Raw genomic sequence first — 12,200 nt, 5'->3', positions numbered from 1 at the left:
TTCTTTAGGCTCTATGAGACACAAGTGGTTTCAGAAATATATACAAGGTTCACTCCACATGGAAAACTCTATACAGTCATGGAATTTACTGTAGTACAAAGAACTATACCTGAAAGTGCATTGTCATATTCTGGCATTTAGGACCTTAATCATACATCCTTAGTAATACTAGAACTGCAGCCTATTTATTTTAAGGCAAGCACTTACCTTCTGTGTTTGCCTCTGTCTGTTCTTGAACATACTTCTCAATCATCTGATAGATTGAGAACCAGTGCTTTGTGGATTTCTCCACATGCTGCTTCATAATATTGTCCAAACTTACTGACCAGCAACTAGAAACAGTAAGAAAAGGGAGAGATAAATCAAAAATATCATGGGTACTTTGGGTTCAAAACAACCAAAATTTGTTTTCTGTTTCTATTAAACTAATGGAAAATTTAGCAGGATGAAAGAATCTGCACATAAGCTTAATATATACAATCAACTTTTGAGGATCACTGTTTTGCTCATATTATTAAATATGAGAGAAGAAAAGAAGAGAGGATAAAGCAAAATCCATCAGAGGCCAGTTCAAAAGTTTATTTTCTCAGAAACTGAGGTAGACTCGTGAATTCCTGATTGTGACATACTGTGGCTATAAAAATTTTACATGGTCTTACACAGGAGACTGGACAATAATTTTTAAGGACAATTTAATTATGGTTATTAAACAGACAAAACCCTGCAGGCTCAGGAAACCCTAGGATGAAAACATCAGACCACTAGTAAAATATTGTTTCTATTTCTCCTGAGGCAAATACATAGAGTCACCACAGCCTGGACATGCTCATTCTGATCCACTACAGCTCCTCATTGGTGGTCTCTTTCCCCCACGTATTTTCACCACGACAGATACACAGAAGCACGTTCCAAAATTAAGGCAATTCTGTATTGGAATGTGCCTCCATGTGGAGATGAAAGCTGACAGTATCTAAAGAAAAGCAGCAATGGAAGGACAATTCTTACTTCAACTCCAATCTACGCCACTGAATAATCAGTTGTGTGACCAGATCAAGATGCTTCCGCAGGGACAAGGCCCGACTAGCGTTCTCCTCCCAGTCCTAGGAAAGAAAAGTTCCCCTTTACACAAAGCCAGAAATTAGTCACTGCCTGGCAAAACTCATTGCATTACTCTGGGTTACTGGGTTCTTGCTCTTTAAACTCTCAGCAAGTTCACTTTCCCAAATCCTGACAAGCAGACAGCTTTTATGTACTGTGCTTGTAACATGGAACCAAATATAGGTAAAGAAATATAAAAGAGAAAAATGAACTTTCCCTTAGTCTTCTTCTTACCTGTGCTTTTGCAAGAAGAATTTCCAAGCCATTCAGAAACTTTGAGAGAGGACTAGAAAGTGGAAAACTCCGGATTCTGTCCATCACAACTAACAGCTGCAAAACAAAACCAAAAACATTCAGCCCTTAGTAACTGCACTTCAACAGAAAAAGCCATGAAATGGAGTTAATTTCTAGGAGCATAACTGACCCTCACAAGAGATAAGATTTTTTTTCTATTTTACACATTTTTAAATTGCTTTCTTAATTTAGTATAAGCTCACTAGGAGTTCAGTAAGGCCAACACACCTAGGGAAGGGAGCAAAAATGACCTAATGCAAAGAGTTCCTATGGAATCTGAATTTCTACATTACCCCAAGAAATGTAACCTGAAGACAACATACATGCCATAAGAGGGACTAAAAATAATTATTCCAAGGCATTATGAAAGAAAGAACTTCAGAAAAAAACTGAGTAGAAGCAGCAAAACCTCAGGGATCTTTGAGCTATGGCAGACTGAAGATAGCTTAAAACTCTAAGTTCTGACTTGGCAGAATTCCACTTAACATTTCATGATTAAAATTGAATGGCTATAATGCACACAGCAATACCTATACCTTTCATGAATAAACAGGTATGACTTCAAAACATCTGCATAAGTAATACAACATCTAGGCAAGCATATCAATGTGTATGCACAAATCTATAAACATATTCACACATAAATGCAATCCTAAAATGCTCCAGTTTGTTGAGGTGTTTTTACCTGCACAAGTACAGGATGCTCTGGCCACTCCTGCAGTAGCCCATTTATTTCTTTAGCAAAATTGTCAAGTACAGGTTGGCACTGTCGGACTTGCTGAATATTGGGGTGCTGATAGAAGTCATATGGGCCATCTTGCTGCAGCACAAGATCTGAAGTCACCTCCTCAAAAAAGGTGTTGTGAAGAAGAGTGCTCAGCAGAAGTTGGCTTCCCAAAAGACTGTCATTCATTTCAGCACCTAGGAAGCAAGTAAGGAAGACATCACACATGCTATTAGTTCTTCTTTTCAGTTGAATAGGTAAAGTTAGGTTTTTTTTTCCTCCTGTATTCCAATCCTTAGCGTGTTATCTTTTACAAGGATATAAGGCTATGACACTGGAACAACGAATGGAGAATGGAACATGAGACATACTTAGAGTTTATATTCTCTATTTTATCAGACTTTTCTATGAAAGTATGAGCATCGTAAAGACAGGCTGTAATCCTGTCAGAAGAACACAGTTCCTCTCTATAAAAATTTACATCAAAGAGATACTACCATAAAGCAAGGCTCTATGAAAAAGTAATCCAACACTCAAAAAAACTCCCACGTACATTACGGCTCAGGTGCAAACACAAAAATAAGGTACTGTAGAAACAACAGTCCTTATCTGCTTCATCTTGCCTTTATCAGATCAGAACTGAAATACATAGCTGTGCTTTAACAAGTGATGATTCTGAGTTCTCACACATTGTTTAGAAAATTTACACATCAAGTTTTTGCAAATTCAGGGTGGAAAAAAACCCCGTGATACTTTTTTTCTTTTTACTTTATAGACATAAGCTAAATTTAAAACAATTCTTTAATGAATTTCATTGCAAAATTTACTTCTGAGGAATTTCTTCAAGTGCTTTATCTTCCACAAAACTATGCAGATTCTGTGATCAAAATTTCACTCAGTAGTCAATAAATTTTTAAACTGTGTTGGTCTTCTGTATTACCGAAAGGAATCAAAAAAATGCAGAGAAGAATAAAAAAAATCAAAGCATTTCACAAGACAATTCTGAACATGGAACAAATTCTCTGTGAAAAGAATTTTCTGCTTTGTGCATTTTCCCCATAACAGGTGTGTTTCATGACCTGTAATGTGATTACTTTGAAACAAATCTTTACAAATCTAACCCAGCATATCTGAAATATTGCTAGCAGTCTTACCAATTAAAGGATAGAATTGTGACACCAGGCATGCACCAGTCTGATAGCAGGAAACAAATGTACTGAAATAATGCTTGGCTTGATGAGAAGGCAGACTCTGTTGATACCACAGGGATCGAGCAAAGTTTAAGCACAACTGCTGATGAACCTTCATTACTGTTTGCATAGAGCTCTTGGACAAAAGGGCTCTGTCAACTTTCAGCTGGTCTTCCACTGGATCTTCAGTTTCCATTTTTTCTTCTAGGCTTGGCTGAGCTGTGATATCTTCAAAGTCCTGCAAATTACATGATAACCAAAACTAAATTTTAATTTCTTCCTTTAATGCCTCCTCTCCCTATCTCCTCTTTTGCTTTTTTTTGGCATTACAACGACTTGCTAATGATTTGCAGCTGGTACCATACAGACAGACTGCCAGTCTGAAACTGAACACAGAACATTCCAGGGCGAAACTACAGCAGGCAAGAGTGCAGTACAGTGATCCCTGAGCTGCTGCCAACTAAACTCCTTTGCAGAAAAAGCACCAGCAGCTGTGTCTGCTGATAAACCACCTCAGCACTGTGTGGTTGCTTGAGGACCTGAACAGCTCTGTCCCAGCTGCTTTTTTTAATTGAGGAGATCAGCCTTCTCCACTCATAGTAGAACCTCAGATGACCTTACTTGCTAGATAAATAAAATTCCAGCTTCTTACAAGTAACTATATTATCATTAAGTTATATAATTTGGGATTATTCACCCAAATCACAGTACAGTTCAAGCCTGGAAATTAATCCCCACAACATTTTTCAACCAGAAGGTAAAATAAACCACAGGCACATAACTGAATACCTATCAAAATCTACCCCAATTTGGCTTTTGGTTGAAGGAAAAACTGCTTCATTCCTCATGTCATTTACAGCATTTATTTTCAGGAGCAACTTCAGATGTAAGTTTTGTTTTTCTTAAGAGAGTTACAGCTATTACCTTTTCATGAAAAGGAAATCTCCTCCTAAATTCTTCTTCTTCCTCTTCTTCCTCGCTCTGTCCTTTCCCATGACTCTTACTTCTGTATCTGTACAGGCTGCGTTCCATCGCCTCCTGCTCTTGGGCACGGCGCTCCTGTTCATCCCATTCATTTACAACCGCCTAAGGAAACACAAAGCAAGATGCTTCTACACAGTTTAACATCTAAAATCATCTCCTATTCCATCAGTGGGGCAGCATCTATTATGCTTGCCTTTTCCCTCCTCTGTGGTTTACAACAGTAGAAATCAAAGCCACCTAACATTTGTGAACTGCCCTCTTAACAAGCTAATGAGGAAAATGCAAAGACTTGACCAAGTTCTAGTCTCCTTTCTTAAACATTTAATAAAGAAACTCTCAACAAACTTTGCATTGGGGTGGGTTTTTTTTGTGTGTGTCCACATTTGGGTTTTGTTGTTTGGGGCTTTTCTTACATAAATAAAATCTTCGCTAATTATTACAGGCTATTGTTTCATGCCTTGATAAATTCAAACAAGTTAATCCAGTATAATAGATTATCTTTTACAATTAATTGGGAAAAATTAGAAGATTTTAAAGAACATCATACTAAGAATTATCAAGATAAGGATCTCTAAAGATCATCTAATCCAACCTCTCTGCCATGGGCAGGGACATCGTCCACTAGACCAGGTTGCTCAAAGCCCCATCCAATCACTCTCAAACACTTTCAGGGTTGCAGCATCCACAACTTCTATGGACAACCAGTTCCTGGATCTCACCATACACATTTCTAAACAATTATTTTCATACTCAATCTAGATTTACCCTCTCTCAGTTTAAAACTGCTATGCCTTGTTCTACAAGACTTCGTAAAAAGTCTCCTTCCCTCCTTTTTATAAACTGAAAAGCCACAACAAGGTCTCCTCAGAGACATCTCTTCCCCCAGCAGAACAACCCCAACTCTGTCAGCCTTTCTTCACAAGAGGGGTGGTTCCAGCCCTGTGATGTTTTCTGTGGCCCTCCTCTAGAGCTCTTTTAGCAGATCCACATCTTCCACAGGGGACAAGCTCAGAGCAAGGCTCCCAGTTATGGACATCCAGAGCTTACCCGACACAGATGTCTGAAGAGCTGCAGAGATTTCTGGTCCATTTCTCCTCTGGATAGTACATGGCATCGAAGATACAACAAAGCATTCACCAGGAGCTGCTCCAGAGTTGGGGAAGGCTGCTCAGCTCCCTCAGATCCTCCCTCAGAGTGCTTCAGAGAGAACTTTTTAAGTCCATTAAGTACCCCAACTGAATTCACTGAGCATAAAATTTCTGCCCGAGCAAAGTAAGTGGGAAAGGCACGGTCAACAGAAGGAAATGCCAACAAAGAAGTGAGGAGGTTGCTGAGATCAGCTGGGCACACAGAGCTCTGCAGCACTGCACTCGCTTCAGAAGCCACTAATCGCATGCCGTGCTGCAGCTGCAGGATGGCAGCTTGGAGGGGAATGATGGCATCAGGGAACACAGCATACTCCTCTGCCAGGTGTTTTCTAAACTGATGGTGTGATTGTTGCCATGATGCCTCTTCATTTAACAGGTTCTGTATAGCCTGCAGTGATTTAGGTCTCTCTCCACGGAGGAACTGCAGGAGGCGGGCTAGAAGGTCTTGGACTGAGGAAATCCGTGCTATGCTGCTGATGTACTGGTGAGCCTCCTGGTATAAGCAATCATACAGTGGAGCTGGAGGCCTGAAGGCCTTCCTTCTAGAAAGACTGCTTATTTGCTCCTTCAACCTTTGCATTCTTTCATGCAACAGCCTGTTAAGAAATGACATTGACCGGTTTAGACATGGAATATTTTTTATACGAACTCGTTTAAATAGATCTAACATAGCAGTTAGATACAGGAAAAGATTAATCAGAAAGTACTCTGCTATTTTGTGTGAAACAGCAAATAAGGAAAAAACAAGGGACAGCCTTTTAGCCCACAGGTGTAGATTTCCTCTCTCCCTGCCACTTCAACAAACTTCAAGTACTTTTTTCTTGCTACCTGACAGCTCTGTGAACATTAAGAAAAAAAATAATATCGTATTATCACAAGCAATTGGTAAAACTCAGCCATTCAGAACCTGCTTTCAATTATTATCATTCTCTTTAAGCAGAAGCATGGAACTACCAGATTGTCTATGTGTACAATAATGAAGTCAAAAATTCCTATTGAAAGTGGAAAATAATGAATTATAGACAGTTTTTATCTTCATGTACACAGAACAGACCTGGAAGGCTGCAGAAAGGAGAAAGCTCTCTTGGCTTAAAATTTCCTCCTGATAAAAAAGATGTACAAAAAGCCTCAAACAAAGTAACAGTGGCTACAGATTCTGAATTACAACAGTGTACTCTATGTGGTAAGAAATTTAAATCAGCCACAGCAACACAGGCAAAGGCTATTGCTAAAATATACATATATAGATTTCTCCCCAGTAATATCAGCTGAAGAACTTTGCAAAATAGCACTGGCACGTTTAATGGCCTTGAGAAACTACAGTGATAGATAATTCATCTCATTTCAACTGATTGATAATACTGTCACATTTTAAGGAAAGTACTGTAATTTAAATGTATGGCATTGTTTTTCTTCTGGGCACAGTTTCAACTTCATCAATATATGACGGCCACTGCTTTAATTGTTCTATTTTCAGCAGTACAAAGTGTAGACACAACTCCTTACTGCAAGTAAGGAGCACAGCTGCTTTTTTTCTACCACCTCAATATGTAGATTGATACTTTAAAACCAGCAATTAGTTTCTACAGAAAGAGAGAAAAATTGTAAAGCTTCAGAGCCTGAGCACACAAAGATGACATGTCCACTCTAAAAGAGGTGGGTTCAGTGCCTGGGTGTTACCTGATATGGGGATGAATATAGTTGCTGACTGTTTCATCTTCAATACTTTTTCCTGTATGCAGCTGGGATGAAAAATCATGTGTTTTCCATTCACACTCCAGCTGGTATAACTAAAAAGGAAAGAATAAACCATTCACAGCAATTCTGATTTTAGTAACCAAGGAGGTACATCAACTTCTTGGACATTAAAAGAAGTTCTAACTGTATAGTTTAAAAATCATGACCAAGCCAAACTCGTCTGCATTGATTTTATACATAACAAAGGTAAAAGCCAACTTGGCTTCATACTCACCTCTTCTTTTGAGTATTTGAGCTTGTATTCTCTTTTAACAGCTGGATCAAACCTGGTCTGTGGAATCCACATCTGGATCTGCACCAAGCCAATGCTCACCCAGAGGCTTCCTCGCCAAGCTGTCTCTGGTAACTCCTGAAGCCCTTCTCCATAGAACTGATGCAAGCAAGTGAGCAGAAGAAACAGGAATTCTTTAGGAAGTAATTCCTGATCAGTGATGCTTTCAAGTATCTTGAGAAGGTACTCATATGCAACAGGATCCTTGAGGTAGAGCTTCTCACAGCACTCCAAAAATTCTTCTTGAAGATCCATTGGAATCAGCTCTACCAGGGCAGAGAGCTGTCTGCCCAGCATTATTCCTTGCAGTCTAGCATCTGTGTGTCTGGAGAAAAAGGAATGAGAGAACATTTACACACAGTAAGCAACCTTCTGTAACATGCTTGATTTAAATAACATGTATGTGGAAGAGAGGTCTTAGTACCTAAAATCTGCTATTGAAGAGACAGCCAGGTTGGTCCACAGTACTGTGCTGACTTTGTGAAGCTGCTGTGCTCTCTCCATCCATTCTCCCAGTGTTACGTGGGATGATGACAAGACAGGAAGCCCACTCACATCCCACTGACTTGTCTTGCTGCTGCTAGTCAGAATTTCAAAGAAGCACTTTGAGAAAACAGCTCGGGTCAAAATGCCTGGGCCCTAAATCAAGAGATTAAGAGTTAGATTGTTCAGATGCAATTTGCTCTGACTATGCTAGAACTTACAATATTGCTTTAGAAAACTTGAATTAGTCAAAAGGAGCACTCAGCCTGGAGTTTGATTAGGTCAGAAGAGACAAACCTTCATAGACTGGTTCACGTGGGATTTAGAGAAGTTGTTTTCCTCTGTTGTAGGCAGTGGCCTCCAAGTCAACCAGTAATCTGGGTCTGTGGTGAAAGTACTGCTCCAAAAGGATGCTAACACAGCATTAACTAGCTGAGATGACAGAAGAGACACTTCTTCAGGGGATATCTAAGGAGAAACAAAAACCTAGAGGTGAGAATAATGTACAGGGAGCAAAAGAGAATTAAGCACACATATGTACAAAGAAAATATGATCGTTTTTCAGTAGGGATAGTACTACTGGATCTCTCCAAGATTCTTTCAAATTCACACAGCATTTGCTTGCATCTCCTCAATGAAGAGTAAACTTCCTGAGGTCAGCACTGTCTCCTGTCTGTGAAATATGCAGCATGTTTACAGAGCAAGTTGTTAGAATACAGCCTGTAGTCCATGACTCTGCAACCTTTTGTTACAATACACAATACAACTTTTGTTACAATACACAATACATGCAGAGGCATGAAACAGGTAAAGCCATCCAATACTCTGCTCTGAAGCATTTAAGGTGAACTTGTGTTTTACTGTGCTTTGTGGGAACACAACCACTGCATCATAAATATTAAGCAGAGTTATTAAATGTTCTACAGAAAATCTATTAAGTAGCTTTATTAGTCTGTTTGATTTGCAACAGAACTAAAAAAATTTAGAGGCATAGAAACAGAGGAAAGCATTTTTTCAGCATAAAATTACTTTTGAATACATAGATACAACCAGGCTGGTACCTGCCATCCAAACAATTTCCCCTTAGGTCACAGATGGATGTATGGAACAATACTACCAAACAAAATTGTACAAAACTGTTTTATTTAAGACTTTGTTGTCTTTTATCTTTCAAGATTGTGTTTTAATTACATTTTCTCAAGGCTCACAGTTAATAACCTTTCTTGTTAAAAGGAGGAACAGCTTTTGTCAGGCAGACATAGAAAAACTACATGTCAAAAATCTTAGTGATACACATATTTTGAAGAACCTTTGAAAACTTCAGGAAGATTAAATAAACTAAAGATCTGACTTAATTAAATTAAAATAAAACTTGTTCTTACTTCATTAAGGTGTAACAAGTGCCACAGTCCAGAGAGCTGGTGAGAAGCTGCTGGTGTCAACTTCAGAGAAAAAGCTATGAACTGAGCTAGATCTGAACAGACACTTAAGTCTTGACTGCAGTTCTTCCTGTAGCAGGCAAAAAAAAATACAAACTAAGCAGTGCTTAAGCAGGGCACATGAAATAAATCACCTGGATGTTGGAATTCCAACCATCAGAGTTCCAACTCTTGGATAGTAAAACAAATTAAGAATGGCAAGCAAAGTCACCAAAAGGTTAAAATGACAGTGTTTCAAATGTTGGGGAAGAACACACACTCAAATAATACTCAAAACACTTGAATCCTTCAAAGCTAACAAAATCTAAACACAAGAAAAAGAGAGAAAAGTGTAATCTCCTGTAGCTAGAAGCTCCATGTTGAGCAAAACACACAAAACATTTGGGGATAAACCATTTTCTAGTGTTATAGCTTTTGTGAAAAGTCAGAACATTGCTGAATTCAAGAGTGAACCAGTGATTCTAAGAGTCTTGTCACACAAAAAAATTACTTTCACTGAAATGCATAAATGAATAGCTTTCTTTTAAGGAATGGTAAAATAAAATAAATAAAACCAAATACACTTGGCCCCTTAAAACACCACTAACACTTCTTAAATTAATGTTGATTTAAACTATGATTCTATGTGTGTATAGTTTACACTAAAGGAAGCATGCATGCTAAACTACTTCCTTTGTTTCCAGGTCTAATTCAGTTTTCCTGCAGTAGCCCCCAGCAATACAATATAAACATCCCCTGTTGATTCCTGATACACACATATTTGTGTGCAGCACAGATATATAAGCACATACACACAGGTGTATATAAATTACAAATACATACATACAGGTTTACGTGCAGATGTAAAGCACCAAAGTTACAGCTTCTAGCTAGGGATTTGGAATATCACACAAGGAATATAGGAGTTCTTTCTCCAAACTTCTTCTTACCTTCTTCCACAAGCCTTGGCCACATAATCTGCTGTTAATTTGTACTGCCAGAGCACCCCTATGTATTCCATTGCAGGCCACAGCTGAACCTGACTGCAGAGCTGGTTTAGCAGGGCAGGGTCTAACTGCTTGGCAATGGTGTCTTCAGGAAGCCTTTCTTCTGAATAACTATATGTGACTCCTCCTGCTTTCAGCTGTGAATGCACAGCTTTCAAAAATATCTGTAGCTGACCTGTTTGACAGAATGAAAGAGGCACATAAATGCATGTACTATGCTTCTTGTCAGTGAACATTTAACATCCTTTCCATCTGTGTACAAAAGAATGGAGATGGCAGAAATCATCCTGCTGGGCTTTTCACAAGTGTCACCTACCCAGACTAACATCTTCTACATGATTGGCTCTTATTATCAGGCCATCAGCTTGCAGCAATGCTTTCTTCATCTTCACTCCTGTAGCAGCAATTTTCACACAGCACATTTTTTCCTGCCATCTACTTTCTCCACAGGCCAATCTTAGCTCCAAGATGTTCAGTGGTTTGCTGAGAGCTTTTAACTGGGAAAAACATTCCATGCCCAGTTTATCCTGCAAACATGAGATGGACAATTTGTTTCAGCAGTGCTAACAAAACCACAAACAAGATTTGGGGCTGCAGACAGAACTAAGATTTCAAATTCACGTGCACACAACTGAAGTACAAGTATATATAACCAGCCTGCAACAACAGCTTAAAAATAATCTTTTAGTAGCCTGACTCAATTCAGCAGGAAGACTGAAACTGAAACAGGTGGCTACAATTCCTCCTTGTCAAGTTAGGGTTTTTCCCCTTCATGAAGAACCTACATAAATCATGTAGACAAATAGTACTTCAACTGGGCAACTTATCTAAATCAAGGGCAATAAATACACAAAATGATAAAAAAATACCAGGAGCTACTGTCCCTTATAAGAAATTACAGTTTACAACTGCAATTTAAATACATTTGGAGGCTTAGATATATTAGATACATTTGGATGTCTAAATACATTTGGATCTTTACAAATTCTTAGTAAGCACTGAATGCTCTTCAGTGCATAAAGTCTCATAAAGTAACTATGTGCATTTTTTGATAGTTGAGAATCCTTGAGAGAGAAGGTCATAAAAACCTAGGTCTAAGTACCAGTGACCAACACAACTGCATATGACTACTTGTACACTCCTTTTAAACAGGGACTTGTATTCTTTAGAAAATTTACTGCATTTTTTTAAATTGAATTACAACAAATTCTGAAATATATGGAGAGCAAACTCCAAAACTGTCAAATTTAAGAGGCCTTGTTTTGGGAAGTCATAAGGCAGCCCCACCCTGTGCTGTATAAAAGGAAGTGCACAGGCTGTTCTAAATACACCTGTGTTCACTGAATAAGGAAGTGGCATATTGATATTCACAAGCCTCCAAAACACAGCAAGGAGTAATATTTTTATGCTCAGGCACTTGTTATTAAGTAAATATTTTCTATACATAGCATAATTAATAGTAGAAATGCTATATCTGGATAACTGATATATTTATCAAAAGATATGTACATTAACATGTGCTGAAATTCTCTTTTTAATCAATCTAAAAAACATAAAAGAATTGTGTTTTTGCTGTCCTGAAAAGCAAGTGCTGTAAATATATTAAAGCCTATCTGGCCATTGCTGGAAATATAAATCCCTTGCAAACATAATATTGATACCTTAAAAGGAAGGGGTCTTCCTAGAGACTTCTGTAGTATCTTCATATTGGCTGAAATACCAGCAGGATTGACCAAGCAGTTCTGAATCTGCTGTGAAACGGATTGAATTTCCCTGGAAATCCTTACAGAGGGAAAAATAAAAAAGGGGAGGGACAGATGGGAGA

General features: G+C 38.4%; 1 protein-coding gene across 1 annotated transcript in view; it reads right to left on the bottom strand.

Moving 5' to 3' along the window:
• MDN1 (midasin AAA ATPase 1) overlaps positions 1-12,200 on the bottom strand; it is a 94,138-nt gene that overhangs the window by 26,734 nt on the left and 55,204 nt on the right. The window contains exons 55-69 of the mRNA XM_053939683.1: positions 12,037-12,157; positions 10,692-10,902; positions 10,319-10,550; positions 9,333-9,459; positions 8,248-8,418; positions 7,892-8,106; positions 7,411-7,792; positions 7,119-7,228; positions 5,338-6,034; positions 4,231-4,392; positions 3,271-3,544; positions 2,078-2,313; positions 1,333-1,428; positions 1,006-1,100; positions 208-332 (exon numbers count right to left, since the gene is read on the bottom strand). Coding sequence (XP_053795658.1) covers positions 208-332; positions 1,006-1,100; positions 1,333-1,428; positions 2,078-2,313; positions 3,271-3,544; positions 4,231-4,392; positions 5,338-6,034; positions 7,119-7,228; positions 7,411-7,792; positions 7,892-8,106; positions 8,248-8,418; positions 9,333-9,459; positions 10,319-10,550; positions 10,692-10,902; positions 12,037-12,157 — 3,254 coding nt within the window. The remainder of the gene's footprint in view (positions 1-207; positions 333-1,005; positions 1,101-1,332; positions 1,429-2,077; positions 2,314-3,270; positions 3,545-4,230; positions 4,393-5,337; positions 6,035-7,118; positions 7,229-7,410; positions 7,793-7,891; positions 8,107-8,247; positions 8,419-9,332; positions 9,460-10,318; positions 10,551-10,691; positions 10,903-12,036; positions 12,158-12,200) is intronic.

Source organism: Vidua chalybeata, chromosome 3, assembly GCF_026979565.1.
Source record: "Vidua chalybeata isolate OUT-0048 chromosome 3, bVidCha1 merged haplotype, whole genome shotgun sequence".
Taxonomy (NCBI): Eukaryota; Metazoa; Chordata; class Aves; order Passeriformes; family Viduidae; genus Vidua; species Vidua chalybeata.
The sequence above is the reverse complement of the archived record's forward strand: the minus strand, read 5'-3'. Positions and strand labels throughout refer to the sequence as shown.